Genomic DNA, 25,839 nt, shown 5'->3' on the forward strand with positions numbered 1-25,839 from the left:
TGGGGGGCGACAGCTGCCCCTCAAAGCCAGCCTAGACTGCGTCCAGCCAGGTAGCGTGGAGCAGGAAGGCTCTGGCCTCCTGAGCCATCCAAGCCTGGGCACTGGGCTTGGTGTCTGGCCCTGAGGCAGCTCAGGGAATCTGTGGGAGGGGGCCTCTCTTCTGCTTCCCGAGCCAGGAGAGATCACGTTGCCTTTGCTGCTTCCAGCCGTTGGGGCTGATCCTTCCCAGGGACTGGACATAGAAGCCTTTTACCACACAGGCTAGTGCGGTTGCTCTGTCACACATCGAGACAGGAGGGATCCAGACCAGGCAGGCGTGAGCCGGGGCCCAGCGGAGCCAAAGGGAGGGGAGTCTCTGCCATGGCTGCGTTTCTCCTCAAGCCGTAGGAATTTCTTAGCTGGTGTTGGCTGGGGACCCGCTGGGCCACGTGTGAAGGGGCGGCTGGCGCAGGAAGCCGGGGTGTGTTCAGATTCGCGGGGGAGGCTGATTTCTGTGCCCCCTGTCAGCAGTAAGGAAGTGCGAGGCAGGCCGGTGAGGCCCTATGCAGAGAGCTGCCAAGCTGGAGATTTATGGGCATTGAGAGACTTGATCTATGTCCCCGGGCGGGTGAGCGTGTGAAAGCTCTTTGCAAGAGTGAATCATTCTCGGCTTTCCCACTGGGGCAACCGGTGCCTGGCTGGAGTCAGCGAGACCTTGGACAGGAGAGAGGCCGGCCATCCGCCTCTGCCTGCTGAGCTCCTGCAAAGGGAGCAGCTGGGAAGGCACAGGGCTGTCACACTTCTGTGGGGGGAGGGTGTCGTTCTAGGGTCAGAGCCCCCCTGACCCAGCTGAAAGAAATCCGGGGTTCCTACTGCAGGGCAGGCCCCTCCTGCTCCATCAGCGGCAGGATGGGATAAACAGACAGGGGATTCCCAGAGCAAGGATGATGCACTGGACTTGGACTAGGGGATCTAGGTTCAGATCAGTCACCTGCTCCCGTGTGACCCTGGGAAAGTCACTCGGCCTCGCTGGGCTCCAGGTCCCCAGCTGTACAGTGGGGACAATGACCCGTCCTCCCTGCATCTGTTGTGTCCATGTAAACGGGATGCTCTGTCTCCTCCTATGTGCCTGGACCCTGGTCTTGGTCAGTGCCCAAGTTCTGCCTGCCCAGGCCAACAGAGCACCAGCGCCCAGCACTCCCCCTGGTTTGGATTCAAGCCAGATCCTGGCAGTTAACACTCGCTGGCCTGTCCCTTTTACACTCTGGGCGGCGGCTTGGAAGTGGGCGTGATGCTCATCCATCTGTGGCGCTTCGGCCCCATTGTGGTTTAAACCCTGGGAGCTGGGGACAGTGGTTCCTTTTCAGCTCTGCAGGTCAGAGACAGGACAGTGCCCTGGGGCAGCTTCTGGCTTGCATCGGCAGCCCAATGCACTGTCATTTCAGACAGCTAAGTCCCACCCTCCAGTGAGTACCACAGTGTGAGGATGAGCAGGAGGAGGGAGGGCTAGGAGAGGTCTGGGTGCTGGGGATGCCAGGCTGGGAGAGGTCTGGGCGCTGGGGAAAATTGGTCTTCTCAAAGAAACCCGATTTCATTCTTTGCAATTACAAGTTTGGTTGATGAAGGTGATTGTGTAGATGTAACAGACAGAGCCTTCTGTCGGGTGTTTGACTCAGTACCGTCACAAATCAACAAAGAAGTGGGTGACTGACAGATCTCTAAGGTAGTTGTGAATGGGGAATCCTCACTGAATGGGGATGTTTCTCGTGGGGTTCTGCAGGGATCAGTTCTAGGTCTGATGCTGTTCAAGATTGTCGTCAGTGATCTGGAAGAAAATATCAAATCTCTGCAGGTGACACACCGACCAGCAGAGTGGGGAATGATACTGAGGACAGGGCAGTCATACAGAGTGATTCGGCTTGTTCGGTAAGCTGGGCCCATTCAAACAAAATGCATTTTAATATAGCCAAATGCAAGGTCGTGCACCAAGGATGAAGGACTGGATGGGGGACCAGATCCTGGACAAAAGTGATTCTGAAAAGGGTTTTGGGGTCTGTAACGGGACGCAGACTCACAGGCGGTGCCTCCTGCTGGTCGTCTAAGGGAATTAGCTCACCAGCCTCCGGAGCGCCCTCTTCAGGCCAGTGTCTCACCCTGCTGCTGGCTCTTGTGTCCCTCCCAGGACCCCGGTGCCCCTTTCACTGGGTGCTGCCCCCTGGCAGTACCCCACAGTTCTGGGTCTCCCCCTCCCAGGGGAACCCCCCCGCCATCCCTACCTCACCTCAGTCGTAAGCTCCTTCCAGCCACCAGCTAGCCCCCGCGCCTTGGGGCAGACTGCAGTGTGAGCCACTCATCCCAGGCAAGGCTGGGTTTAGACCTGCTGCCTCTGCCTACCCATGGCTGCCCCTGCAACCCCCATATCTAATAGACCTTCCCAGGCCCACAGCCTGGGGCTTTCCTCGGCCCGAGCTCCCCGGCTCCCTTGGCCTTTCCCCAGCCCTGCTCCAAACTAGGTCCCCTATTCAGGTCTCTGCAGCCAGGTCCCTGCCTCTCAGCGCTGGAGAAGAGTGCTCTTCTGCTCCTGGCTTTGATAAGGCCCGCTGGGTCTGTTTGGGGCGTGACCCCCAGCTGCGGCTCCTCTGCCAATCAGCCCAGCTCTTCCCCTGCCCCAGCCCTCTCCCAGGGCTGCCTTAAACCCCTCTGGGCCCGAGCGGGTGTCCACCCCGCCACAGGGTCCTCGTGGACAAACGGCTGAATATGAGCGGTGACCAGAAGGGCTAATGTGTATAAATAGGGGACTAGAAGTAGAAGTAGGCAGGTGATTTTACCTCTGTGCACAGCACTGGTGAGACCGCCAGGAATAGGGCAGCCGGTTCTGGGTCCCCACGTGAACGGGACAGAACAGAGCCACAGGAGTGATTCAAGGGCTGGAGAAAACGCCTTAGAGTGGGAGACGTCAGACGTGCGATCTGTCCAGCTCCCCAAACAGAGGGCGAGGCGAGTGAATTGCAGTGTGTGGGTGCCTTCCCGGGGAGAACACGGCGGTGCTAACAGGGCTCTTTAATCTGTTGCAGGGGAGAGACGCAGAGCAAGAGCCAGTGGCTGGGAGCTGAAGCCAGACACATTCCCATAGGAATTGTTAGCTCTGTGGGCCATTAGCCACGGGGACAAACTCCCAAGGGCAGCAGTGGCTTCTCCAGCTCTTGAGGTCTCCAGAGCCAGCCCAGAGGCCTTCCTGGAAGCTGCCTTAGTTATTCAGTTAAGTGCAGGACGGGCGGGGTGTGATCTATAGGAGGTCAGACTAGAATTAGATGGCCCCTTCTGGCCTTAAACCTCTGTGAGTCGTGGGTCTGAGAGACTGCCTGGAGGAGCGATGTGGGAGAGGGGACGGGAGAGCTGGGCACCTGGCTGAGAAGCCTGCTCGGTGGGACGGTGCCTGGTATGGCGATGGCCCAGTGGGACACGCAGGGGAGAGCCAGGCTTGGCAGTGCGGGAGCCGCAGGGAGTCCGGGAGGGGTGCAGTGCAGTTAAATTACAGGGATGTGGCCAAGCGGGAGGAGATAGCGAGGGGTAAGTGGGGGTTCGGGGAACTGCCCAGAATGGTCCAGCGGCTAAGACCACCAGGGGGGAAGTGAGAGGAAGGAAACCAGGCAGCGGGGGAGCCCAGGTCCCAGAAGCAAAAGCCAAGGCAAGAGGCCCAAGATGACAGGGTGTAGAAGGTGGCCATTAAGCGCTGTCTGTGGTGCTGGCAGCATCGTGCAGTGCTCAGGGCGGAAGAGCCAGCTGCAATGCAGACGGGCCAGGCCGGTATAGCCAGGTCAGTGGGTCAAGTGGTTCAGCGTCAGCTCTGTTGTCTGCCCCAGCTCCTCAGAGTCCTGACCCTGACACTGGGGGCAAAGCCCACCCGGCCCAGCCCGGCTCTAGTGTGATACATTCTGTTAGCTACAGCAATCAAGCAACATGTGTTAGAGACCCAGTGAAAACACAGTCGGCTAATATCAGATCCCCGCTGAACCTAGGTACCAGCAGTCTGAACCATACCAAAGAAGCCAGCAATTCTTTATGAACGTCACCTAATAATCTAGGGAGGCAGCTGTGTTGTTTAGCGCTCGGCCCCCAAAGCCCCAGTCTGACGGCCAGGCAGTATGTTGATATTCCAGACGAATGGCGGGTGTGGTGGGTGTCAAATCATTTCGAGCCTGCAGCAAATGTGGAAAGTAGCTCGGATGTCAGTCAAGACAGCCGGCCCGAACGGTAGGTGGGTAGGTAAAGAGTGAATCTCCCCACAGCAAGATGGGGCTTAACGCGGTCTTGCAGAGCCCAAGGTGAGACAGCTTGTTCCAGGTAATTAACCACTGGAACAACCTAGGAAGGGTTCTGGCAGGTTCTCCATCACTAGGAATTTTCACATCGAGATTGGATGTTTTACTCAGAGCTGCAGTAGCTCAAACAGGAATTAATGCAGGGCAATCCCATGGCCTGGGGCAGGCAGGAGCTTCACATTGGGTGATCACAAAGGTCCCTTCTGGCTTTGGAATCTACAAACAGGTTGATATTTCTGCGGGGGGCGGGAGCGTCTTGTGACCCTGGTAGTTTTGTTCTCTTTCAGGAAGCTAGTACAGGGTCGAATAGATCAGCTGGCGGTTTTATCGTGTTGGCTGATTAGTACTAATGGACTTGCTGGCTGGCCATGAGTTACTGGCTTAGTCTAGATGTTGCGTGTTTCTGGGCAGCTCCCCCTCGGCGGCTAGCCTGGGAAGCCCAGACCTCTCTCAGGCATGGTGGCACTGCATGGCCAGGGACGAGTGGTCAACAGCAGCCACGGCAGCAGGTGGAAACCAGGGTTCTTCTTTCCCTTGTGGAGATGGTGGCCTGGCTGGTTCCTCACCTTTGGGGCTTTTCCTGAGCGAGGCTTCTCCTGGGGAGTGTCACGGAGTGTGCGGGAGTCCAGGCCCTGCATCCCTCTTCCTAGGATTCACTGAGACTCTCAGCCAGCCAGTAAAACAGAAGGTTTATTGGACAACAGGAACACAGTCCAAAACGGAGCTTGTGGGTACCCCCAGGACCCCTCAATCACGTCCTTCTGGGGGAGCAGGGAGCTTAGACCCCAGCCCTGGGGTTCCCTGTGTTCCTCCACCCAGCCCCAAACTGAAACTAAACCCCCCCAGCAGGTTCCCTCCTGCAGCCTGTCTTCACATTCCTGGGCAGAGGTGTTACCTCCCTCTCCCCCTCCTGGCTCAGGTGACAGGCTCTCAGGTCTCCCATCCCCAGGGCACATTCCCAGGTCAACACTCCCCCCTCCCTGCTGCGTCACATCCTCACATCTCTCCCCCCTTCGAGACTGAACTGAGCAGGGTCACTGTGACCGGTGACCTGGGGAAGTTCGGGGCCTCCTCTCCGGGACAGCGCGTCCGCTATCAGGTTGGCACTTCCCTTCACGTGGACCACGTCCATGTCGTAATCCTGCAGGAGCAGGCTCCATCTCAGGAGTTTGGTGTTGGCTCCTTTCATCTGGTGCAGCCAGGTCAGGGGAGAGTGGTCGGTGTAGACGGTGAAGTGTCGCCCGAAGAGATAGGGCTCTAGTTTCTGGAGGGCCCACACCATGGCCAGGCACTCCTTCTCGATGGCCGAGTAGTGTTGCTCCCGGGGTAGCAACTTCTTGCTCAGGTACACAATGGGGTGTCTCTCCCCCTTTTCATCCTCCTGCATTAACACCGCCCCCAGTCTCATGTCGGAGGCGTCGGTGAACACCACAAAGGGCTTGTCAAAGTCTGGGTTTGCCCGAACTGGGCCACTGACCAGAGCCTCCTTCAGCGCCCGGAAAGCCTCCTGGCACTGCTCGGTCCAGACCACCTTGTCTGGCTTCCCCTTCTTGCATAGCTCGGTGATGGGGGTGGTGATGGCGCTAAAGTGGGGCACAAATCTTCGGTAGTATCCTGCCATCCCAATAAAGGCTTGGACCTGCTTTTTGGTGTGGGGAGCGGGCCAGTCTCTGATCACCTCCACCTTGGCTGGTTCCGGCTTTAGGCGGCCGCTCCCCACCCGATGGCCCAGGTAAGATACTTCCGCCATCCCCACCTTGCACTTCTCCGCTTTTACAGTCAGCCCAGCCCCCTGGAGTCGGTCCAGCACTTGTCTAACCTGGGACACGTGGTCCTCCCAGGTCTGGCTAAAGACACAGATGTCATCAATATACGCCACGGCAAAACTCTCCATCCGCCTCAGGAGCTGGTCCACCAGGCGCTGGAAGGTGGCCGGCGCTCCCTTGAGGCCGAAAGGCAGGGTCAGGAACTCATAGAGCCCCAGAGGGGTGATAAAGGCCGATTTCAGCCGGGCATCTGCATCCAGCGGCACTTGCCAGTAGCCCTTTGTAAGGTCCATGGTGGTAAGGTACCGAGCTCCTCCCAGCTTGTCTAGGAGCTCGTCCGGCCTGGGCATGGGGTAGGCATCAGATACAGTGATGGCATTGAGCTTCCGATAGTCCACACAGAACCGGACCGACCCGTCCTTTTTGGGGACCAGCTCCACCGGCGAGACCCAAGGGCTGGCCGATGGCTGGATCACCCCCAAAGCCAGCATGTCCCGGACCTCTCTTTCCAGGTCCTGAGCAGTTTTCCCTGTGACTCGGAAGGGGGAGCATCTTATCGGCAGGTGCGACCCTGTCTGCACCCAGTGGACAGTCAGATTAGGGCGTCCAGGCTGGTTGGAAAACAGCTGTCGGTACGGATGCAGCACCCCCCTGACCTCAGCTTGCTGGGCAGGGGTTAGCTGATCCGAGAGGGGAATTGTTTCCAGGGGGGAACCAGCTCTGGTCCCAGGGAATAGATCTACTAAAGGGTCATCTCCCTGCTCTTCCCACTGTCCACACACGGCCAACACCACATTCCCCCTGGCATAATATGGCTTCATCATATTCACATGGTACACCCGGCGGTGGTGCGCCCGGTTCGACAGCTCCACCACATAGTTTACCTCCTTGAGCTGCTTGATGACCTTGAAAGGGCCCTCCCAGGCGGCCTGTAGTTTGTTCTTTCTCACGGGGATGAGAACCATCACCGGATCCCCGGTGGCATAGGCACGGGCCCGCGCCGTGCGGTCATACCAGACCTTCTGCTTCCTCTGGGCTCTGGCCAGATTCTCCCTGGCCAGGCCCATGAGTTCAGCCAGTCTCTCTCGGAAGATCAGGTCATTCTCCACCACTGACTCTCCGTCGGGAGTGACCTTCCCCTCCCACTCGTCTCTCATCAGGTCCAGGAGGCCCCTCACCCGCCTTCCATATAACAGTTTGAAAGGCGAAAATCCGGTAGACTCCTGGGGCACCTCCCTGTACGCGAACAGCAGGTGAGGTAAGTACTTGTCCCAATCCTGCGGGTGCTGGTTCATAAAGGTTTTCAGCATCATCTTTAGCGTCCCGTTAAACCTCTCCACCAGCCCGTTGGACTGGGGGTGATAAGCTGAGGCCCAGTCGTGCCGGACCCCACATTTCTCCCACAAGCACCGGAGCGGGGCCGACATGAAGTTGGAGCCTTGGTCTGTCAAGACTTCCTTGGGGAACCCCACTCGGCTGAAAATGGTCAGGAGCGCATCGGCCACGGTGTCTGCTTCAATGGAAGCTAAGGGCACTGCCTCGGGGTAGCGGGTGGCAAAATCTACCACCCCCAGGATGTATTTCTTCCCCGACCGGGTCGTCTTGCTGAGAGGCCACACGATGTCCATGGCCACCTTCTGGAAAGGCTCCTCTATGATGGGCAAAGGTCTCAAAGCCGCTTTCCCCTTGTCCCGGGCCTTCCCCACCCTCTGACAGGGGTCACAGGATCGGCAATACTGCCGGACCGTGGTAAAGACACCGGGCCAGTAAAAGTTCTGTAGCAACCTCTGCCGGGTGCGCCGGATTCCCTGGTGCCCTGCGAGGGGGATGTCATGGGCCAGGTACAGCAGCTTGCGGCGATACTTCTGGGGGACCACCAGCTGCCTCCTGATCCCACAGGACTCTACTTCCCTTGTGGGAGCCCATTCTCGGTACAGGAACCCCTTCTCCCACAGGAACCTCTCCTGGCAGCCTCTCCTCATGGTCCGTACCACACTGAGGTCGGCCAGGTCCCTGAGCTTCCGCAAGGAGGGATCTTTCCTCAACTCGGCCTGGAACTCAGCGGCTGGGGAAGGGATGGGGACCGGTTCCCCCTCAGTGACCAGGTCTGAGGCCTCAGCCTCTCTGAGCCGTGCCCCTCGGCGCTCCCTCCCCACCAGGGTAGGGTCCTGCGCCTCCGGTGTGGTACCCTCCCCGAGGTCAGGGTGCAGTGCCCCTCGCCGGCTCTGGGTACGCGTCACAACCAGGGCGGTCTGGGGATTGCTTGGCCAGTCCTCTAGGTCTCCCCACATCAAAACTTCAATGGGCAAATGGTGGTGTACCCCCACATCCTTGGGGCCCTCCTTGGCCCCCCATTTCAGGTGTACCCTTGCCACGGGCACCTTAAATGGGGTCCCGCCCACCCCCGTCAGGGTCAGGTAGGTGTTGGGCACCCCCCGATCTGGGGCCACCACCTCGGGCCGGGCCAGCGTCACCTCCGCGCCCGTATCCCAGTATCCATTGACCTTCCTCCCATCCACCTCCAGGGGAACAAGGCACTCTCTCCGGAGGGACAGCCCCGCGCCCACCCTGTAAACTGAGCACCCTGAGTCCGGAGCCTCCAGCCCTCTGGTGGAGCTGGCCGGGGGTACTCTTCCCTCCTGCGCAGGTGGTAAGCTGGCAGCCCCCCTTTCCTGGGTCGTCTGCCCCTCGTCCAGCTGGGTCCCTACCCAGTTAACCCTGGGTAGGTTGGGTCTGCTCAGTCTGTCCCTGAGCCCAGGGCACTGGGACCGTACGTGGCCTCTCTGGCCACAGTGATAGCAGCTCAGGTCACGTTGGTCCCCTCGAGCGGGTCGGAGGGGCCCGACGCCAGGCGTTCCCCTTGGGAGGGGGTTCTCCCTATTTCCCCGCTGGGAGGTCCCCTGGTGACTCTCTCTCTGCATCGGGGGGGCCTGTTCTTTTGGGACTCCTTCCTGTGACCTCCGACCAACTGTTCACAGACTCGTCGGCCAGCTGCCCTGCGTGCTGGGGGTTCTCGAGCTTTTTGTCCACCAGCCACAGCCTCAGGTCGGAAGGGCACTGATCATACAGTTGCTCCAGTACGATTAGGTCAAGCAGGTCCTCTTTAGCTCGGGCCCCAGCTGTCCACTTGCGGGCATATCCCTGCATCCGGTTGGCCAGTTGTAGGTAGGTGACCTCAGGCGTTTTACGCTGACTCCGGAACCTTCTCCAGTACATCTCGGGGGTCAGCCCAACTCACGGAGCAGGGCCTGTTTGAACAGTTCATAGTCCCCTGCCTCCGGCCCTGTCATCCGGCTGTACACCTCCACGGCTTTGGGGTCCAGTAAGGGGGTGAGGAACTGGAGCCTGTCTGCAGGGTCAACCCTGTGCAGCTCACAGGCATTCTCAAAGGCCGTCAGGAAGCTATCTATGTCCTCCCCCTCCTTCCGCTGGGCCAGGAAGCACTTATCAAAGTTCCTTGCAGTCTTGGGTCCCCTCTCACTCACCGCAGCCGGGGCCCCACTGCTCCTCAGCCTGGCCAGCTCCAGATCATGCTGTCTTTGTTTCTCCTTCTCCTGACGCTCCCTCTCCTTCTCCTGACGCTCCCTCTCCTTCTCCTCCTGCTCATGTTGACGTTGTTTCTCCTCATGTCGACGTTGTTTTTCATGATTCTCCAGCTCCCTCATTTTCATCTCCCTCTCCCATTCCAGCCGCATCCGCTCCAGGGATGGGGAGCTCCGCCGGGAGGATCCCCTGCTGGCTGCCGGGGTCAGGGTGCCCTCGGTATTTGCTGGGCTTCCCCCAACCCCTCCCCCAGGCATAGGTAGGAAGGGTCTCGGGGTGTCCTGGGCAGCAGTCTGACCCCTCCCAGCCCGGTAAGGCCCCAGGGCCCACGCTGCGTCCCCCGGGCGGCTTCCCTCAGGGACAGGGATCGGGTCATCCAAGCGATCCCTCTCCTCCAACTGGGCAATCAGCTGTTCCTTGGTGGACCTCCCGATGTGCAGCCCCCTCTGCCTGCACAGCTCCACCAGGTCGCTCTTAAGGCGTTTAGTGTACATCTCCCTGCTGGCCACTCGCAGGCCGGGCAGCTTCCCACGGTTTCCAGGAAAAACCCCTAGTGTGCCAGTCCTTCTTGAGGTCACCGACTCTTTGCCAGGGTCAAGCTGCAGACTCCTCCGCCCCAGGACCGCTCGCTGCAATCCCCCGGGGGACCCTGTTACTGCAAAAGTCCTTCTCTCTGGTCACACATTCCCAGGGGTTAACCACCCCCCGAAACCGTCTCTCTCTGAATCTTCAGCACGCCTCGTCCCCGTCAATCCCCCTTCATTTTACTGCTCCCCAGTCACTTACTGCAGGAAGCACCGTCCACGGGGTGCAGTACATCCCACCGCTGCCACCAGTTGTCACGGAGTGTGGGGGAGTCCAGGCCCTGCACCCCTCTTCCTGGGATCCACTGAGACTCTCAGCCAGCCAGTAAAACAGAAGGTTTATTGGACAACAGGAACACAGTCCAAAAACAGAGCTTGTGGGTACCCCCAGGACCGCTCAGTCACGTCCTTCTGGGGGAGCAGGGAGCTTAGACCCCAGCCCTGGGGTTCCCTGTGTTCCTCCACCCAGCCCCAAACTGAAAACTAAACCCGCCCCCCCCCAGCAGGCCCCCTCCTGCAGCCTGTCTTCACATTCCCGGGCAGAGGTGTCCCCTCCCCCTCCCCCTCCTGGCTCAGGTGACAGGCTCTCAGGTCTCCCCTCCCCAGGGCACATTCCCAGGGCAACACCCCCCCCTCCCTGCTGCGTCACATCCTCACAGGGAGTTTCTTGGCAAATCAGAATGGGGTGTTCTCCTTCTGAGGTCACTGGCTTCACCCAGTGGGGTTGGATTAGGTGAGAACCGCCCCATTCTGGGACTTTCTGTCTCAGAAGGACTCCACAGGTGCTTGTGTTTGAGCCAGTGAGGTCAGGGGTCAGCCCACAGCCACGAAGCACCTGGCAAGTCTCGACTCAGAAACCACCTCAGGCCGCACGGGTAGCCCAGAGCTGGAATTGATGGTTTTACAATTCCCACGCGCAATTTCGGTTTCTAGCTACAGGCCCCTCCCTGCCCCACGCGGTGCAGCAAGGCAGAGAGCGGGCGGGGCTCCCTGCAGACACAGCCGGAGCCCAGCCAGGCCTTACGTCCCCCATGTCCCCGAAACACACGCCCAGCGTTTGCTTTGCAGTCCTGCATGTATTATTCCTGCAGACCTCCAGGTACGTGCGTTTCTGGGGCCTGTGTGGACACAGGAAGCCATGGGTGGGTCTGAAATCTGATTCAAGTTGGTCTCTGCATGGAATTTCACAGCTGCTGCCCTCAGCTGGTGTAACAGGGCTCGCCCGTGCCAGGGCACCCTTGTGTGGCCAACCACAGCAAGGCAGAAAGTTCCTGCCTCAGTTTTCCTAAGGCAGGTGGAGCTGCCCATCCTCCCCGCCACCGATCAGACCAATGGTCACCTCCCCCACCCAGGAAAGGAATGTTGTCCTTCCCAGAGTCGTGTTCAAGCCCTGCTTCTGGGCACAATTTATTTGTATCGGTGCAACCCTCAAACAATTCCCAAAGCCTCAAAGTAAAATGCAGCCATTCCCCACCCCCATTCCTGGGGCCGCCTCCAGGCTGCCCACCCGAGATCCCCCACCTACTGCGTTCCCCAGTTCTTCTGCCCCCCTCCCTGGGCCAGCCACCTGTGAGAGGCCAGGCCTCTTCCCCAGGGCCAGCGCTCCTATTCCAGGGCCGCTGCGTCTGGCAGTTCTCCTCGCTTGGTGCAACTCTTCTCCTGCAGCCTCAGCTTGGCCTCGCTGCGGCGCTCCACTCCCCAGGCCCCTTCATGGGCAAGTCCTGCTATTGCCGAGCAGCTTCTCATGGGAACCTCCCTCTGGAGTCAACCTCTTTCTCCGGGCCCAGCCTGCCCTGACTGAGCTGGTTGTGACAGGTTCAGTCACAGAGACCCCCATGGGACTGTCACCTGACGCGCTGAAATGACCTCTGAGCCCTTTTTCCCTGCCAGCTTGGGACTCCAGAACCCTGCCTTGCTGAGCCGGACATGCCAGCCCGCTGCAACTCAGACCCAGGTCTGGTCCATGCCCCCAAAGCTGCAGACTTTAACCAAAAACTGCTCAGCAGGTCACCTGTCTCCAGCACCCAGACACGCAGCTCCCAATGAGATCCAAACCCCAAATAAATCCATTTTACTCTGTATAAAGTTTATACAGGGTAAACTCATAAATTGTCCGCCCTCCATAACACTGATAGAGAGGGATGCCCAGCTGTTTGTTCTCCCAGGTATTAATCACTTACTCTGGGTTAATTAATAAACAAAAGTGATTTTATTAAGTATAAAAAGTAGGATTTAAGTGGTTTCAAGTAATAACAGACAGAACAAAGTAAGTCACGAAGAAAAATAAAGCAAAACTATGCAAGTCTAAACCTAATACATTAAGAAACTGATTACAGGTAAAATCTCACCCTCAGAGATGTTCCAATAAGCTTCTTTCACAGACTAGACGCCTTCCTAGTCTGGGTCCAATCCTTTCCCCTGGTACAGCCCTTGCTAGTTCCAGCAGGGACCTTAGGTGTTAACTAGGGGTTTTCTCATGACTGGTAGCCCCCTTTGTTCTATTCCACCGCCTTTTATATCTCTGGCACAAGGCAGGAATCTTTTGTCTTTCTGGGTCCCCACCCCCCCTTCTCAATGGAAAAGCACCAGGTTTAAGATGGATTCCAGTATCATGTGACATGGTCACATGTCCTGGCAGACCCCAGCCTTCATTCTTCCAGGCCTGACTCGCAGGCACCCACTAAGGCTTGCAAGTAAACAGACCGTTTACAACCAATTGTCCTAGTCAATGGGAACCATCAAGCTTCCAAACCCCCATTAATGGCCCACACTTTGCATGATTACAATAGGACCTCAGAGTTATACTTTATATTTCTAGCTTCAGATACAAGAATGATGCATCCATACAAACAGGAGGAATATGTTCAGTAGATTATAAGCTCTGTAATGATACCTTACAAGAGACCTTTTGCAGAAAGCATATTCCAGTTACGTCATATTCACACTTATCAGCATATTTCCATAAAACACATGGGGTGCAACATCACACTGGTGTCTCCCTTTGCCCCCGGGCCTTGGTGCGGGCCTTCTGCTCAGCTCTGGCCTGTTCTCTCCCACAGCTCCCATCAGGTCTCTTCCCACCAGCTCCCAACTCCAGCTGTCTCCACGTGCTCTCACCAGCACCTTCTTAACTGCTGCCTGGCTCTTTACAGAGGCCCCCTATCAGGCTCCATTGGGAGGCAGCTAACTAGTCCCAGGTGAACTGGGCCCGTTCCCTCTTACAGGGACCAGTGACCCTGGGACAACAGGTGATTTGGGGGTGGGAGTGGATATTGGTGTGTGGGGCGGGGGGGGTAGGCCCTTTGATCCCTGCTGGGATTTTGGGGAGGGGAAGATCCCTGCAAAGGTGTGAGCCGGGAGTGTGATGTTTAACATAGTCTCCTGGCTGGCCCAGTTCTCTCTTCTCAGGAGCCGTCCCTTGGCTCTGACAGGCTTTCTCGCTATTGCTCTGGGCTCAGTCTTCTGGTTTGGGGAGGGGGGCTGAGTGGGGCACAAGGGGGTAGCTCTGGCAGCATCTGGAGCTCTCGGACCCCTTGGCCTGGCCTGGCTGTGGGACAGTAGCTGCTGGTGGCACTGATTAGTGATCTCCCCTGCCGATGGATGAGGATCGAGTTTCCTTGCCGGCTCTTGTTTGGCCCATAAACTGCCTTGGATAGCACTGAGCCCCAGTACTGTCTGCACACCCTTCCCCAGAGCGGGCAGCTGGAGTCCCCTTCACAGCTCTAGCCATTCTTTGGGACAGTCCCCTTGGATACCCTGGTCTGCCTCGTCACCCCGGTGAGCGTGTCTCTGTGATAGCTCGTCCCTCACACCACAAATCGCAGCAACAGTCTGGCTGCGCCCAGTCCCAAAGGACCAGTCACTTACACCAGGCCAGTTGCTCTTTAGATCTCACACCAAACCGGGCGCTTGTAGCCAAGCCTGTAATAAGCTATACCAAGATTTATTAAATAGAAAAAGGAGACAAGAGAGGTTAAAGCAGGTAAACATATATATGCAAATGAGTTACAATCTTAAATTTCAAAAAGTAATAGAAGCTTTGGTAATAAGCAAGCTCTATATCATAGAATCATAGGATTGGAAGGGACCTCGCAAGGTCGTCTAGTCCAGTCCCCTGCTCTCATGGCAGGACTAGGCGTTACCTAGACCGTCGCTGACAGGGGTGTGTCTAACCTGCTCTTAACGGTCTCCGGAGATGGAGATCCCACCACCTCCCTGGGCAATTTATTCCAGGACTTAGCCATCCTGACAGGATGTTTTTCCTAATGTCCAACCGAAACCTCCCTGGCTGCAATTGAAGCCCATTGCTGCTTGTCCTGTCCTCAGAGGTTAAGGAGAACAATTCTTCCCCCTCCTCCTTGTAAGAACATTTATGTACTTGAAAACTGTTCTCATGTCCCCCCCTCAGTCTTCTCTTTTCCAGACTAAACAAACACAATCTTCCCTCATAGCTCATGTTTTCTAGACCTTTCATCATTTTTGTTGCTCTTCTCTGGACTTTCTCCAATTTGTCCACATCCGTCCTGAAATGTGGTGCCCAGAACTGGACGCAATACTCCAGTTGAGGCCTAATCAGCACAGAGCAGAGCGGAAGAATTACTGCTCGTGTCTTGCTTACAACACTCCTGCTAATACAGCCCAGAGTGATGTTTGCTTTTTTTGCAACAGCATTACACTGTTGACTCATATTTAGCTTGTGATCCACTATCACCCCCAGATCCCTTTCCGCAGTGCTCCTTCCTAGGCAGTCACTGCCCATTGTGTGTGTGTGTACCTGATTGTTCCTTCCTACGTGGAGCACTTTGCATTTGTCCATATTGAATTTCATCCTGTTTACTTCAGACCATTTCTCCAGTTTGTCCAGATCATTTTGAATTTTAATCCTACCCTCCAAAACACTTGAACCTCTCTCAGCTTGCTATCGGCCGCAAACCAGAAGTGTACTTTCTAAATCATTGATGAAGATAGGGAACAGAACTGGACCCAGAACTGATCCCTGCGGGACCCCACTCGTGATGCCCTTCCAGCCTGACTGTGACCACTGATAACTACTCTCTGGGAGCGGTTTTCCAACCAGTTATGCACCCACCTTATAGTACAGGTTGCATTTCCCTAGTTTGTTTATGAGGTCACACAAGACAGTATCAAAAGCCTTACTAAAGTCAAGATAGACCACATCTACCGTTTTCCCCTAGCCACAAGGCTTGTTACCCTGTCAGAGCAAGCTATTAGGTTACAGGTTTCAGAGGAGCAGCCGTGTTAGTCTGTATTCGCAAAAAGGAAAGGAGGACTTGTGGCACCTTAGCGACTAACCAATAGCTACAGCTCACTTCATCGGATGCTCAAATAAATGGGTTAGTCTCTAAGGTGCCACAAGTCCTCCTTTTCTATTAGGTGACTGTTACTTATCACCTCATTATCTTCTAGGTGTTTGCAAATTGATTGCTTAATGATTTGCTCCATTATCTTTTCTGGTACAGAAGTTAGACTGACTGGTCTGTAATCCCCGGGCTGTCCTTATTTCCCTTTTTATAGATAGGCACTAGCTTTGCCCTTTTCCAGACCCCTGGATCTCTCCCATCTTCCATGACTTTTAGAAAATAATTGCTAATGGCTCAGAAATGTCCTCAGTCAGCACCTGGAGTATTCTAGGATATATTTCATTATATGTCTTTTAGGACTAACCAGTGCTAAACACTGGGGATCTCTTACTTATGCCTAGTAAACTTTGCACCTGAGAGTCCAAGAAGCACAGAGATACAGTTCCTTCTTGGTAGGGGTTTTTATTCCTGTTCTCCCCTGTGTCCAGAGCTTCAAGCTCAGCTGGTGGGAGGAATCCACTTGCAAGACTTATCTTCATGGGGGCCGCAAAACCAGCAATGTCTTTTGTCCTCTTTTTCGTCTCACAATAGCCATAGGGAGTTGGACTTTCTCTCTTGGCCAGGACATAACACCTTCAGCTGGAGACCAGCACTTCACACTAGTTAATGTCTATCTCCTGCCTGGTGATTTACAGAGTCACAGAGACTCTCAATACAAATGCTCATATATTACCATGCAACACGGCACACCACTGTTACAACTGAGATTAATGCTGGAAGCCACTCACAAGCATTCAATTAAGTCTAAACACTAAACATGTTCTTATAATTCTAATAAAGATTTGAATAGCTCTAACACAGGGTAGCCAGGCTAGTCCTAGCTATGTATCTCAGGGTTCAGTTGAAACATGGGGACCTTGGCATGAGCTGGCCCCTGGTCTGCCAGAGTCATGAAGGTCTGAGTTCTAGTCCTGCTTTTGCTGAGTTTCCTATTAGCCATGGTGTATGACACAGTCTGATCTCTCTAGGTTCTTACATGGCACCTGGCATCCGGACACCTAGGAGTCAACCCAGTGCAACTTTATAACGTTCAGTTAATGCAACATCCATAAATTCCCGCCTGACACATCATTAACTCAGTGGCTTAGCCCCAGTTAATTGACTCCTGTTTGTAAAGAGCGCTGACAATGGAAAGTGCTGTCTAAGGGCTGCACACTGTTATTAGCTCAGGGAGGTTCCTTCCTGGTACCTTTGACTTCAGTTCCCATGCCGACAATTTCCCTGTTTTGCTGCTTTGTCCGTATACTTCTCATGGGCATGTGAATTTTGAGCAAGCACTTCAGGGTCGCCTGCATCAGTGCGGGTGGGCAGAGGAGGGGTGTCCCTGTGCAGAGCCTATGAAATTCCACCCTTTTTGGCCCCATCTATCCATGAGATCCAGGTCACATCCATGTTTCAGTTCCTTTAACACCTCCCAACCTCCCCCTCGCCTTCCTGGCTACTATCTGCTTCCTCAATACACTTCTTGAGATGATTGCCCTGCAGATGTCAGTCCATGAATCAACTGACAGCTTTAACCCTTCGAACCCTGGCACTTTGCAGCTGGCTGGCCCAAGGAGGTCTCAGTGTTTGGGGTGTGTGGCACTGCGGGTGGCAAAAGGTTAACAGACCCTCCGCTTATTTCAGGTGTTTTCTTGCCTGGAGATAGCAAAGGTTGATCCTCTTGTAGAACCAAAAGGGGCAAATTCCATGTGTGTCGGTTTGTTTTCATCCAAGCCTCTGCCCCTGATTTCACTATCAGCCACTGGGAGATGTGGGGCGGGCGGGTAGCAGCTGCGCTTTGCAGACTCCTACAAAGATCCATTTCCTCCTGCGTATTAAGGGGGCTTCTTCTGGAAAGGAGGGCACGGTGTATTCCTTGTAATATTACTGGGAGCCACCAGGCAGTGCTGTTACAGATATTCTTACAAGTTTCATTTACCTGACTGTAGGGACGGATAGATCTGGAGATGACAACAATGTTTGTTGTCAGCTGTGGTGCAGTTCTAAGTGGTTCCCTGCCGGAGTCTGAGTCTCCCTGCCTGAGAGCTCCTAGCTACACTCCCACGCCAAAGCCACTAATAACCCTCGGTGCCAAAGCCTCACATCCTGATTCAGTGCGATGCAGTGCTTCGTAAAGAGCAGTGGTATCTCAATGTGCATCAAGTTTCGATTTTACAGGGGTGTCCAGTCTATAGTAGGGTTTAAAACATGAAATCACCACCTTCTGGTGACACCTTCCGTCAGCTTGTGTGGCGAAGGCCGGTGAGGTCAATGGCTGATCTGTTGGAAGTCCGAGGGGGGAGAGTAGTGACTGACAGCTGCATGGGATACAGTGACAGACCTGTAAAGCACCCTGCATCCCAAAAGGCCCAAAGTGCTTTACAAACCATATGAATCAACTCCCTTACCCCCGGAGGGCAGCCTGTTGGGCAGTGCTAAATGCCCCAGCAGGGGAGTGGAGGGCAGGAAGTGAGCAGAATGCCTCACTCAGGGGGCTCTAGGGAAGAGGAATAGGATGACCAGAGCTGGAGTGGGGCCAGGACTCCGGGGTTAACACCCCAGCTCTCACAACGAGCATCTCTGGATCGTTAGTGACCTGTTATTAAACCTCAACATTACAGCTCGGAGCCAGAGGGAAGAGCATCACTGACCTCACTTTCTACAGCCCCCTGGGACTCCCATCCTGGCTCAGCCCCCCTGGCTTAGTTTATGGGACCAGAGAAGGGCAATGTTCAAGGTGCCATGGGCGCAGGCTAGATGTGAGATGCATCTGCTAAAACGGAGCTAAAGTGTGTGACTGGCTCTGAGCCGCCTGGCGGAGAAGTGCTGGAGGCAGGCAATGTATTCAGTATTCCTGGTTATGAAGGGTGGTGCAAACTCTCCTGGCAGAGCCGCTGGTTCCGGGGCCCTGGGGCAGATCTCCTGGGTGTCAGACGTTCAGTGGTGAGTAGCACCCTGCAATCTCATGGTGTTAAATCCACTTGGTGCTCCGGCACTGTGGATTTGCTCCCTTTTCCGATGGGCATTTCAGCGTCTCTGGTTGGGAAGCTAAAAGCTGATCTGGAGATCCTACCCTTCGCCCACCTCGTTCGCTGCCACCCTGCCCCTTGTGCCGTCATTGCACCAGTGCAACAGACCACGGCCTGCATTTGCAGCGTGGCACATGTGCCTTGCATGGGTGGGGATCAGCCCCATGCGGCCTCTCCAGCATGGGCATGCTGCCAGCTTTGCAGGCTGATAATGCTCACTAGCTCTCTCTGCTTGGGGGGATCTGCCTCAGCTTTGCATTCCCAGCCCCCCGCCTCGCTCTTCCTGGAGCCGTCTCCAAGCGCTGTGACACGCCCAGGGACTGGGCTGCAGCCTGACCCCGGGCAGTCTCTCTTGTCACCCCTCCATCTCCTGCTCAGCATTTCACACCCCGCCAGGGCCCTGCTGGTTTCAATAGCTGCTGTTCTCCTAAAGAAGGGCCGTAAAAGTGGAGCCCCAAAGAGACAATAAAGAGGGCTGAGTGGAGATGAAGGGGGAATCAAACAGTGCTTGCCCTGTCCCTGCAGGGAGATGAGCGCGCCTGGTTCTCAAAGACTCTTTTGTTCCTCTCCCTCCTGATTCAGCAGGGCCCTGCGATAAAGGGTGATTAGCGAGATAGCAGGCCCGGGGCCCCGCTCCGTGGGCTGCTGCCCTTATCGCAGACTTTGGCAGCTGGGGGTAATCAAATACACTTCACGCTAATCAAGGAGTTTTCATTTCGCTAACGGAATCGATTTTAATCGCCAAACGAGCCCTGATAACGACACTGCCAGTTTAATATCAGCTGGGCAATAAAACCATTATTGGACAACCAGGCGATGACAGCGACACTTAGCGCTCCGCACCCCATGTTGTGCCCCGGGGCCGGGGGGCACTGCATCGCCAGCCTGCGCCGGGGTCCTCTGGGGAGCCCTGCTGGCTCTTGGGGGCTGGGATGTGGCCGGGCAGGGGCTCCATGGGGAGCAGCATTGGCTACCAGGGAGAGGCCTCGTTTCCCTGGGACTGCGCCAGGTGTTCACACACGCGCTGCTCAGCTTCTGCTCCTCCGAAGGGAGAGCGTCCCCTAGCGAACCACCACGTCCTCCGGCACATGGGCTGGCCAGTGGGGCCTGGCCCCCGGGGCTGGCCCTGCTCAGCCCGGGAGAGCTCCACCCAAGCTGGTTTGGGTGCAGACAGTCTCGGCAGCAGAATCCCAGCTGGGACGGGGCCAGTTTGCTGGGCCAGGGGCCCCAGCACGGTCTGGCCTCGCGTGACTTCCCCTTTCTGTGCCCCTCGGCGGGTCTGCGATGAAGCGACCCTCAGTGCCCACATGCTACGAATTCTCCTCCCCACGGGCGGCAGGCACAGTAGGCCAGGGGAGGCCAAGTGTGGCCCCGCCCATGCTTCTCCCTGTGGCCCCGCCCACGTGGCTCCTCTCCCCATCCCCCCCACCTTTTCGCCTCCCCCCCGCAACCCCCCGCCCACTGCTTGTGCCTCTTCACCCCCAGAGAGGCAGAGAGGTGCAGGCGGTAGGCAAGGGGTCTAGGGTGGAATAGGGGCGGAGCGGGGAGCGGGGTCTGGGGTGGAATAGGGGTGGAGCGTGGGCGGGGCTTCGGAGGGTGAGCGGGGGCAGGGCAGGGGGCGGGGCCATGGTTCAGGCACTGGTGGCTCCTCCCACTTCTAGGGAGCTTCCAGCTTTCAGGCCCAGGCTCCCGCCTGCCTGTAGTGACGTCCCGCACCCAGGCTGTCCCGCCACCCGCACTGTCCCTCCGCCCAGGACACTTCTTCCATCTTCAGGAAGCGCCTGCCCCCCTCCTGCTCTCACCCCCGCCCAAAGGGGCATCAGGCTTCCCTCGCCCATGCCCTCCAGCCAGCCACCATCTCCCCCGAGTGCCCACCTGTCAGCTTAGCAAGGGCGTCCCGTCTGCCCCATCCTCCCGCCTCGCCTAACCCTGGGTCACCTCAGCGAAATGCCTCCTGGCTCAGCCTTGTCTTCATGGGACACGGCTCCCGAATTCCTGCTGCCCAGCCCCACCTCGTGCCCCGCGCCCTTTCCCCAGCAGCCCCGTCTGCTCCCCCGCTGCCGTGTCTAGCCATGGCCATTAGCTAGCGCCTGCTGCTGGGGGGTGGGGAGGGGGGCTGAGCACCTTCCACTCTTTAGCGGCCGCCCCCTCGGGTGCCCCCCTGCAGGGCAGAGCAGCGTGAGCATCTGACCGAGCCCTGCCCAAGGTCAGGTGCGGTAAAGCAGGGACTTGGCCCTGGGTCCAGCCGCCCGCTGACCTGTGCCCGCTCGTTGCATTTCAGCCACTCCGCAGTCCGGCCTGATGGGCAAATGCCGCCGGCCCCGCACGGCCTTCACCAGCCAGCAGCTGCTGGAGCTCGAGAACCAGTTCAAGCTCAACAAGTACCTGTCCCGGCCTAAGCGCTTCGAGGTGGCCACGTCGCTGATGCTGACCGAGACCCAGGTACCGTCCCTGTGCGGGCGGGGGAGGGGCGGGAGTCGCCCACCGGCCTCCCTCTGCACCTACGGGCGAGGGGCGGGGCCGATGGGCCCTGGGCTCCCGTCCTGCAATGGTGACCCCAGAAGATTTGGCTCTTTTACTGGCACAGCGACTCCATCCAGAAGCCAGTCAGCCAGCGGCAGGGCCCGTCCCCGCGCTGTGCTCCGGGGCTGCTGGTCTGGCACCCTGGAGGCGTGTGCCCTGTTCTGGGACCCTGGGCTGATTCTAGCCCCTCTTGTCTGCGGGCGTGTGTGTGTCCCCTACAAAATGCTGTATCCCTAAGACTCAGCTCCTGGGGCCCCTCCTAACCCCAACCTCCAGGGCAGCCGCGCTCCCCACATTCTAGCGCTGGGGCTACTGGAATCCCACCCCGTGACCCTGATTCTCCGCGACACCGTGTCTGTGCTTGGAGTGGGCATTGGGGGCTGGTAGTTAAGGCGGCTTTAACCTTTCTGCTCCCTGTATTCTAGGGCAGTGTGGGCATCTGCCCAGCCCCCAGTGTAAGTTAGAGCAGCCTCAGAGCTGCTCTAAATGTCTCCCCAGTGCCCGGTGGACCTAGGAGGCAAAGGGCAGCTGTAGCGCGGAGCACTCTGGCCATGCCCTTGATCCACCCCGTATACCGGGGGCTGGGAGCAGGGCAGTTATAAACCCTTTATACCAGCTTCTGGTGTGTGTGTGTGGGGGGATCCTCAGGGGGCTGTCTGTGCCTACTCCGGAGCCCCTTTACACTCCCAGAAAGGCGTAACTCAGGATCCGACCCAGCAGCCTCATCCTGGGAGGAGAGCACCTGTCGGGGAGGGCGCCCACGCAGCTACATGGAAATAGGTATTTCAGATCCTTCCCTACCATCAGTCATGTGACTCCCCCCTGCCCCGGTCTCTTGGCACTCGACTGGAGAGGGCCCCGGGGCAGGGGAAAGGGGATTTGGCCTCAGGACAGTCACCCGCTGCTTCCCTTCCTTCAGCCAGAGAGCTGCGGGCTCTGGGCTCAGCTCCTCAGCTAGGCAGGGCGGGGTCAGGTCAGTGCTTGGCTGCGAGACCTCGGAGGAAATGTCAGAGTGCTGCAGCAAAGGGTGGCAATGAATGGGTACAGGCTGCTCTTGGGGTGGACCCCAGAGTGGGGTGCTGTACTGAAGGGATTGGGTGGGGTTATCCCTGGAGGGGGTGATCTCCAGGGCACATGACCCGGGAGGGGGTGATCTCCAGGGCAGGTGACCAGGGAGAGGGTGATCTCCAGGGCGGGTGACCCGGGGGAGGGGGTGATCTCCAGGGCGGGTGACCAGGGAGGGGGTGATCTCCAGGGTGGGTGACCCGGGGGAGGGGGTGATCTCCAGGGTGGGTGACCCAGGGGAGAGGGTGATCTCCAGGGCGGGTGACCAGGGAGGGGGTGATCTCCAGGGCGGGTGACCCGGGGGAGGGGGTGATCTCCAGGGCAGGTGACCCGGGGGAGGGGGTGATCTCCAGGGCGGGTGACCCGGGGGAGGGGGTGATCTCCAGGGCGGGTGACCAGGGAGGGGGTGATCTCCAGGGCGGGTGACCCGGGGAAGGGGGTGATCTCCAGGGCGGGTGACCAGGGAGGGGGTGATCTCCAGGGCGGGTGACCCGGGGGAGGGGGTGATCTCCAGGGCGGGTGACCCGGGGGAGGGTGTGATCTCCAGGGCGGGTGACCAGGGAGGGGGTGATCTCCAGGGCGGGTGACCAGGGAGGGGGTGATCTATTAATTTGTTCGGCCCCTTGGGGTAGGGACTCTCTCACCGGGTGTCAGTCAGCGCCTGGCCCAGCAGGGCCTGGCTCTGTGCTCCTGGCAGTATAAGGTGTCTCAGTGAGAAACAAGGAAGCGTGTGCCGTGCCCCGCCCCGGGGCTGGTGGTTGTCAGCGCTGGGAGAGGCTGCCCCCGGGTGCAAGGCTGGGGAAGCTCTATAGTCGCCCTCCTGTCGGTCTTCTGCAGGTGAAGATCTGGTTCCAGAACCGCAGGATGAAGTGGAAACGCAGCCGGAAAGCCAAAGAGCAGGTGGCCCAAGCCGAGGCCGAGAAGCAAAGAGGGGTCAGCAAAGCTGCCGAGAAACTGCTGCCCAGCGAGCCGCAGCGGCAGGAGGAGGGCCCTGGATTTAACAGGCACGGTGCGAGCGTGGAGATCCTGCACCGCCGTGCCGCAGAGCTCGGCTACAGCCCGGGCTCCTCGTGCTCCGGGGAGGAAGAGGAGCGCTTCAGCTCCACAGACAGGAAGATCGGCTCAGCGTTATGAAAGGCAGCCCCGGGCGATCACCCCAGGAAACAGAGCAGGGAGAGCAGCCCGGAGCCGGGGCGAGGGGGCCGGGGCCAGCCAGATGGAGCCGGCTCTAGGGCCACCTCCGCTGCTAGCAGACTGAGAGACCCAACCCAGGCCGCGGCACTGGGGAGACTCTGCGGCACCTGCCCGTCTCCTTTAATTTATGTGTGTTTGGATTCTATTTAACTCGTAATTATTCTGTCAGTGTGTACTGGGGGGCTGGGGGCAGGGGGGGCTGGACTGAGACCCCTCCCCCGCGCTTCCCCCATAAAGATGTTTGCTACAGTGTATCAGCAAGCTGGTGCTTTTCCTTGCAAGGGGGCCAAGACCAATAAATACGGGGTATGGCCCCTCCTTTCCCCCCACCACGAGCGGCTCTGCTGAGAGCCGGGGGTATGGGTCTCACAGACGAGGGTGCAAGGGCAGGCCTGGAGGGGGCAGCGCTGGACAGGCCTAGATCAAAGCCTCTGCCGGGTGCTGAGTGAGGAGGCCCTGGCCGGTGGACATTAACATGCCCCCCAGGAGGGAGCCCCGGCCCCATGCCACCGCACTCATCCCCCGCCCTGTGTGGGACACCCCCTGCCCTTTTCCTGACCCACATTCTCCACAAGACCCCCAGCGAATTCACGGGAGAGAGAGCCCAGGGCTCCTTGTTTTGCATTTTGACTCCTCTCAATGCATTTCTGACCCCTAGAGAGCAGTGGCTGGCCATGGACTCCTTAATGCTTTATGGTGCAGATCCACGGCCAGTGCCCTGCTGGCTGCCGGAGCTGCTGCAGGGTCAGTTTCTTGTTGCCTGCACATGGAGAAGGGGGTTTGATCAATGAGCTGCAGGATTTGGTCCTTACTGATGCATGCAAGGAAGTATCTGCTCACCCTGACTTCCCTTCGCATTGGCTGTGAGCCTAGGAACCCTGCTAGACAGTGTATGCAGAGGGTAACGCAGACCCTTGGTGTGCCGGCACCGAGGTGGGTATCATCTGCCCCAGGGTCAGAGCCACGGAGGGACAACTACACCACTCTCATTTTGCCAATTCTAAGGGCTCTGCAGCAATGTATCAAACGCTGGAAGGTAACCAGTCTCCCGTGCTGCCAGCCCTTACCCAGCCATGCAGCTAACCAGCCACCTGTCCAGCCATCCCCTAACCAGCCATCCAACCAACCAATCACCTGTTCTGCCAGCTCCTACTCAGCCATCCAACTAACCAATCGCCTGAGCTGCCACCCACTACCCAGCCATTCAACTAACCAATCACCCATCCTGCCAGCCCCTACACAGCCATCCAACTAGCCAACTGTTCATCTTGCCAATCCCCATTGTGACGGATCCCTGGGGTGCAACCTGAACTGTGGGACTGCTGAGCCCCTGTCCCACCAACCTGGGCTGGCCCTCACACTGTGTGATGCTAACCTCAAGTTGCAGACCTCTGACAGGCACTGCACTCACACAGCCATCCACACCCAGCTGAGTTACAGCCACTCATGGACCATCAATAGGGAGGCTCCAGCCAGTTCCCCCGCTCCACAGCCTTGCACCTCAGAACGGTACCGACTTGCACTGTGCAGAAGTCTGGCCAGTGTAAGTCCATTTGCTAGTTCGCCAAACCGACAACCGGGTACTGGACGTGCAACCACCCTTGTAACCTGAGCTGAGATTCCCCAAGCGCTTCCACCGAAACACACGGCTTTAGGTCAAATGTCAAACAGGGTTATTAACTCCAGACAGAGAGACTGTACGGCATTCTAAGTGGTAGGTCAGAGATCCTTACCTCAGAAATAAAAATAGAGACGCGCATTCTAAATCCCAAACTTTTAGTCTAACAAAGAGTTGAATCATGCAGCTTTTCTCACCCTGACAGATGGCACAAGCAGGTCACAGTTCCTCAATACACGGGCTGGGACTCCCTTCCAGCCTGGGGACAAACTTCCCCAGTTCAAAATCTTTGTCCTCCAGATGTTCTTCCAGGTGTTGCGTTGAGGTTGGGTTGGGGGTGGGGGGGAGATGCCAAGTGATGATGTCACTTCCCCTCTTTTATACTTTCTTCGAGCTTGCTGGAACATCTTTGCTGTGATGTGGGGGTCAGGCAGTCCCTATTGGTCAAGCAGTCTCCATTGCATCTGGAGTGTGACACTGAAAATCAGCCTGCCCCACATCATGTGCAGCACAGGCCGCTGGACCCCTGACGGAGTTCAGCACCTCCCCACCGCCCCTCGCACACCCTTTCTGGTTGTAAATCATCCACTAGCTAAACCGAAGCAAAGCCCCACAGTGGGACAGCCCCAGGGAGCCCGCCCTAGCCAGCCCTGGGGAGCCCACAGTGGGACAGCCCTGGGGAGCCCCACACACTCTGAGAGCTCAGCCCCAGGGCACGGGCTGCGGAGAGGACCCCCGCACACTCCCTGGAGCTCTGTGTGTGGGTCTCGAGCTGGGCATGCAGAGTGAGGAATCACTTTTGAAGTGCTGGTCTGCCCGCCTGTCCCTCCCAGCCCCCGGAGGCAGGCGAGTC

The 25,839-nt window shown here is 57.5% G+C and overlaps 1 protein-coding gene across 1 annotated transcript in view; it reads left to right on the forward strand.

Moving 5' to 3' along the window:
• LOC311528740 (uncharacterized protein) overlaps positions 1 to 23,620 on the forward strand; it is a 36,635-nt gene extending 13,015 nt beyond the window's left edge. The window contains exons 2-3 of the mRNA XM_084644127.1: positions 20,868 to 21,028; positions 23,012 to 23,620. Coding sequence (XP_084500253.1) covers positions 20,868 to 21,028; positions 23,012 to 23,308 — 458 coding nt within the window. The 3' untranslated portion in view covers positions 23,309 to 23,620. The remainder of the gene's footprint in view (positions 1 to 20,867; positions 21,029 to 23,011) is intronic.
• Positions 23,621 to 25,839: the final 2,219 nt, after the last annotated feature.

This window comes from Lepidochelys olivacea, assembly GCF_965140295.1.
Source record: "Lepidochelys olivacea isolate rLepOli2 genome assembly, chromosome: 11".
Taxonomy (NCBI): domain Eukaryota; kingdom Metazoa; phylum Chordata; order Testudines; family Cheloniidae; genus Lepidochelys; species Lepidochelys olivacea.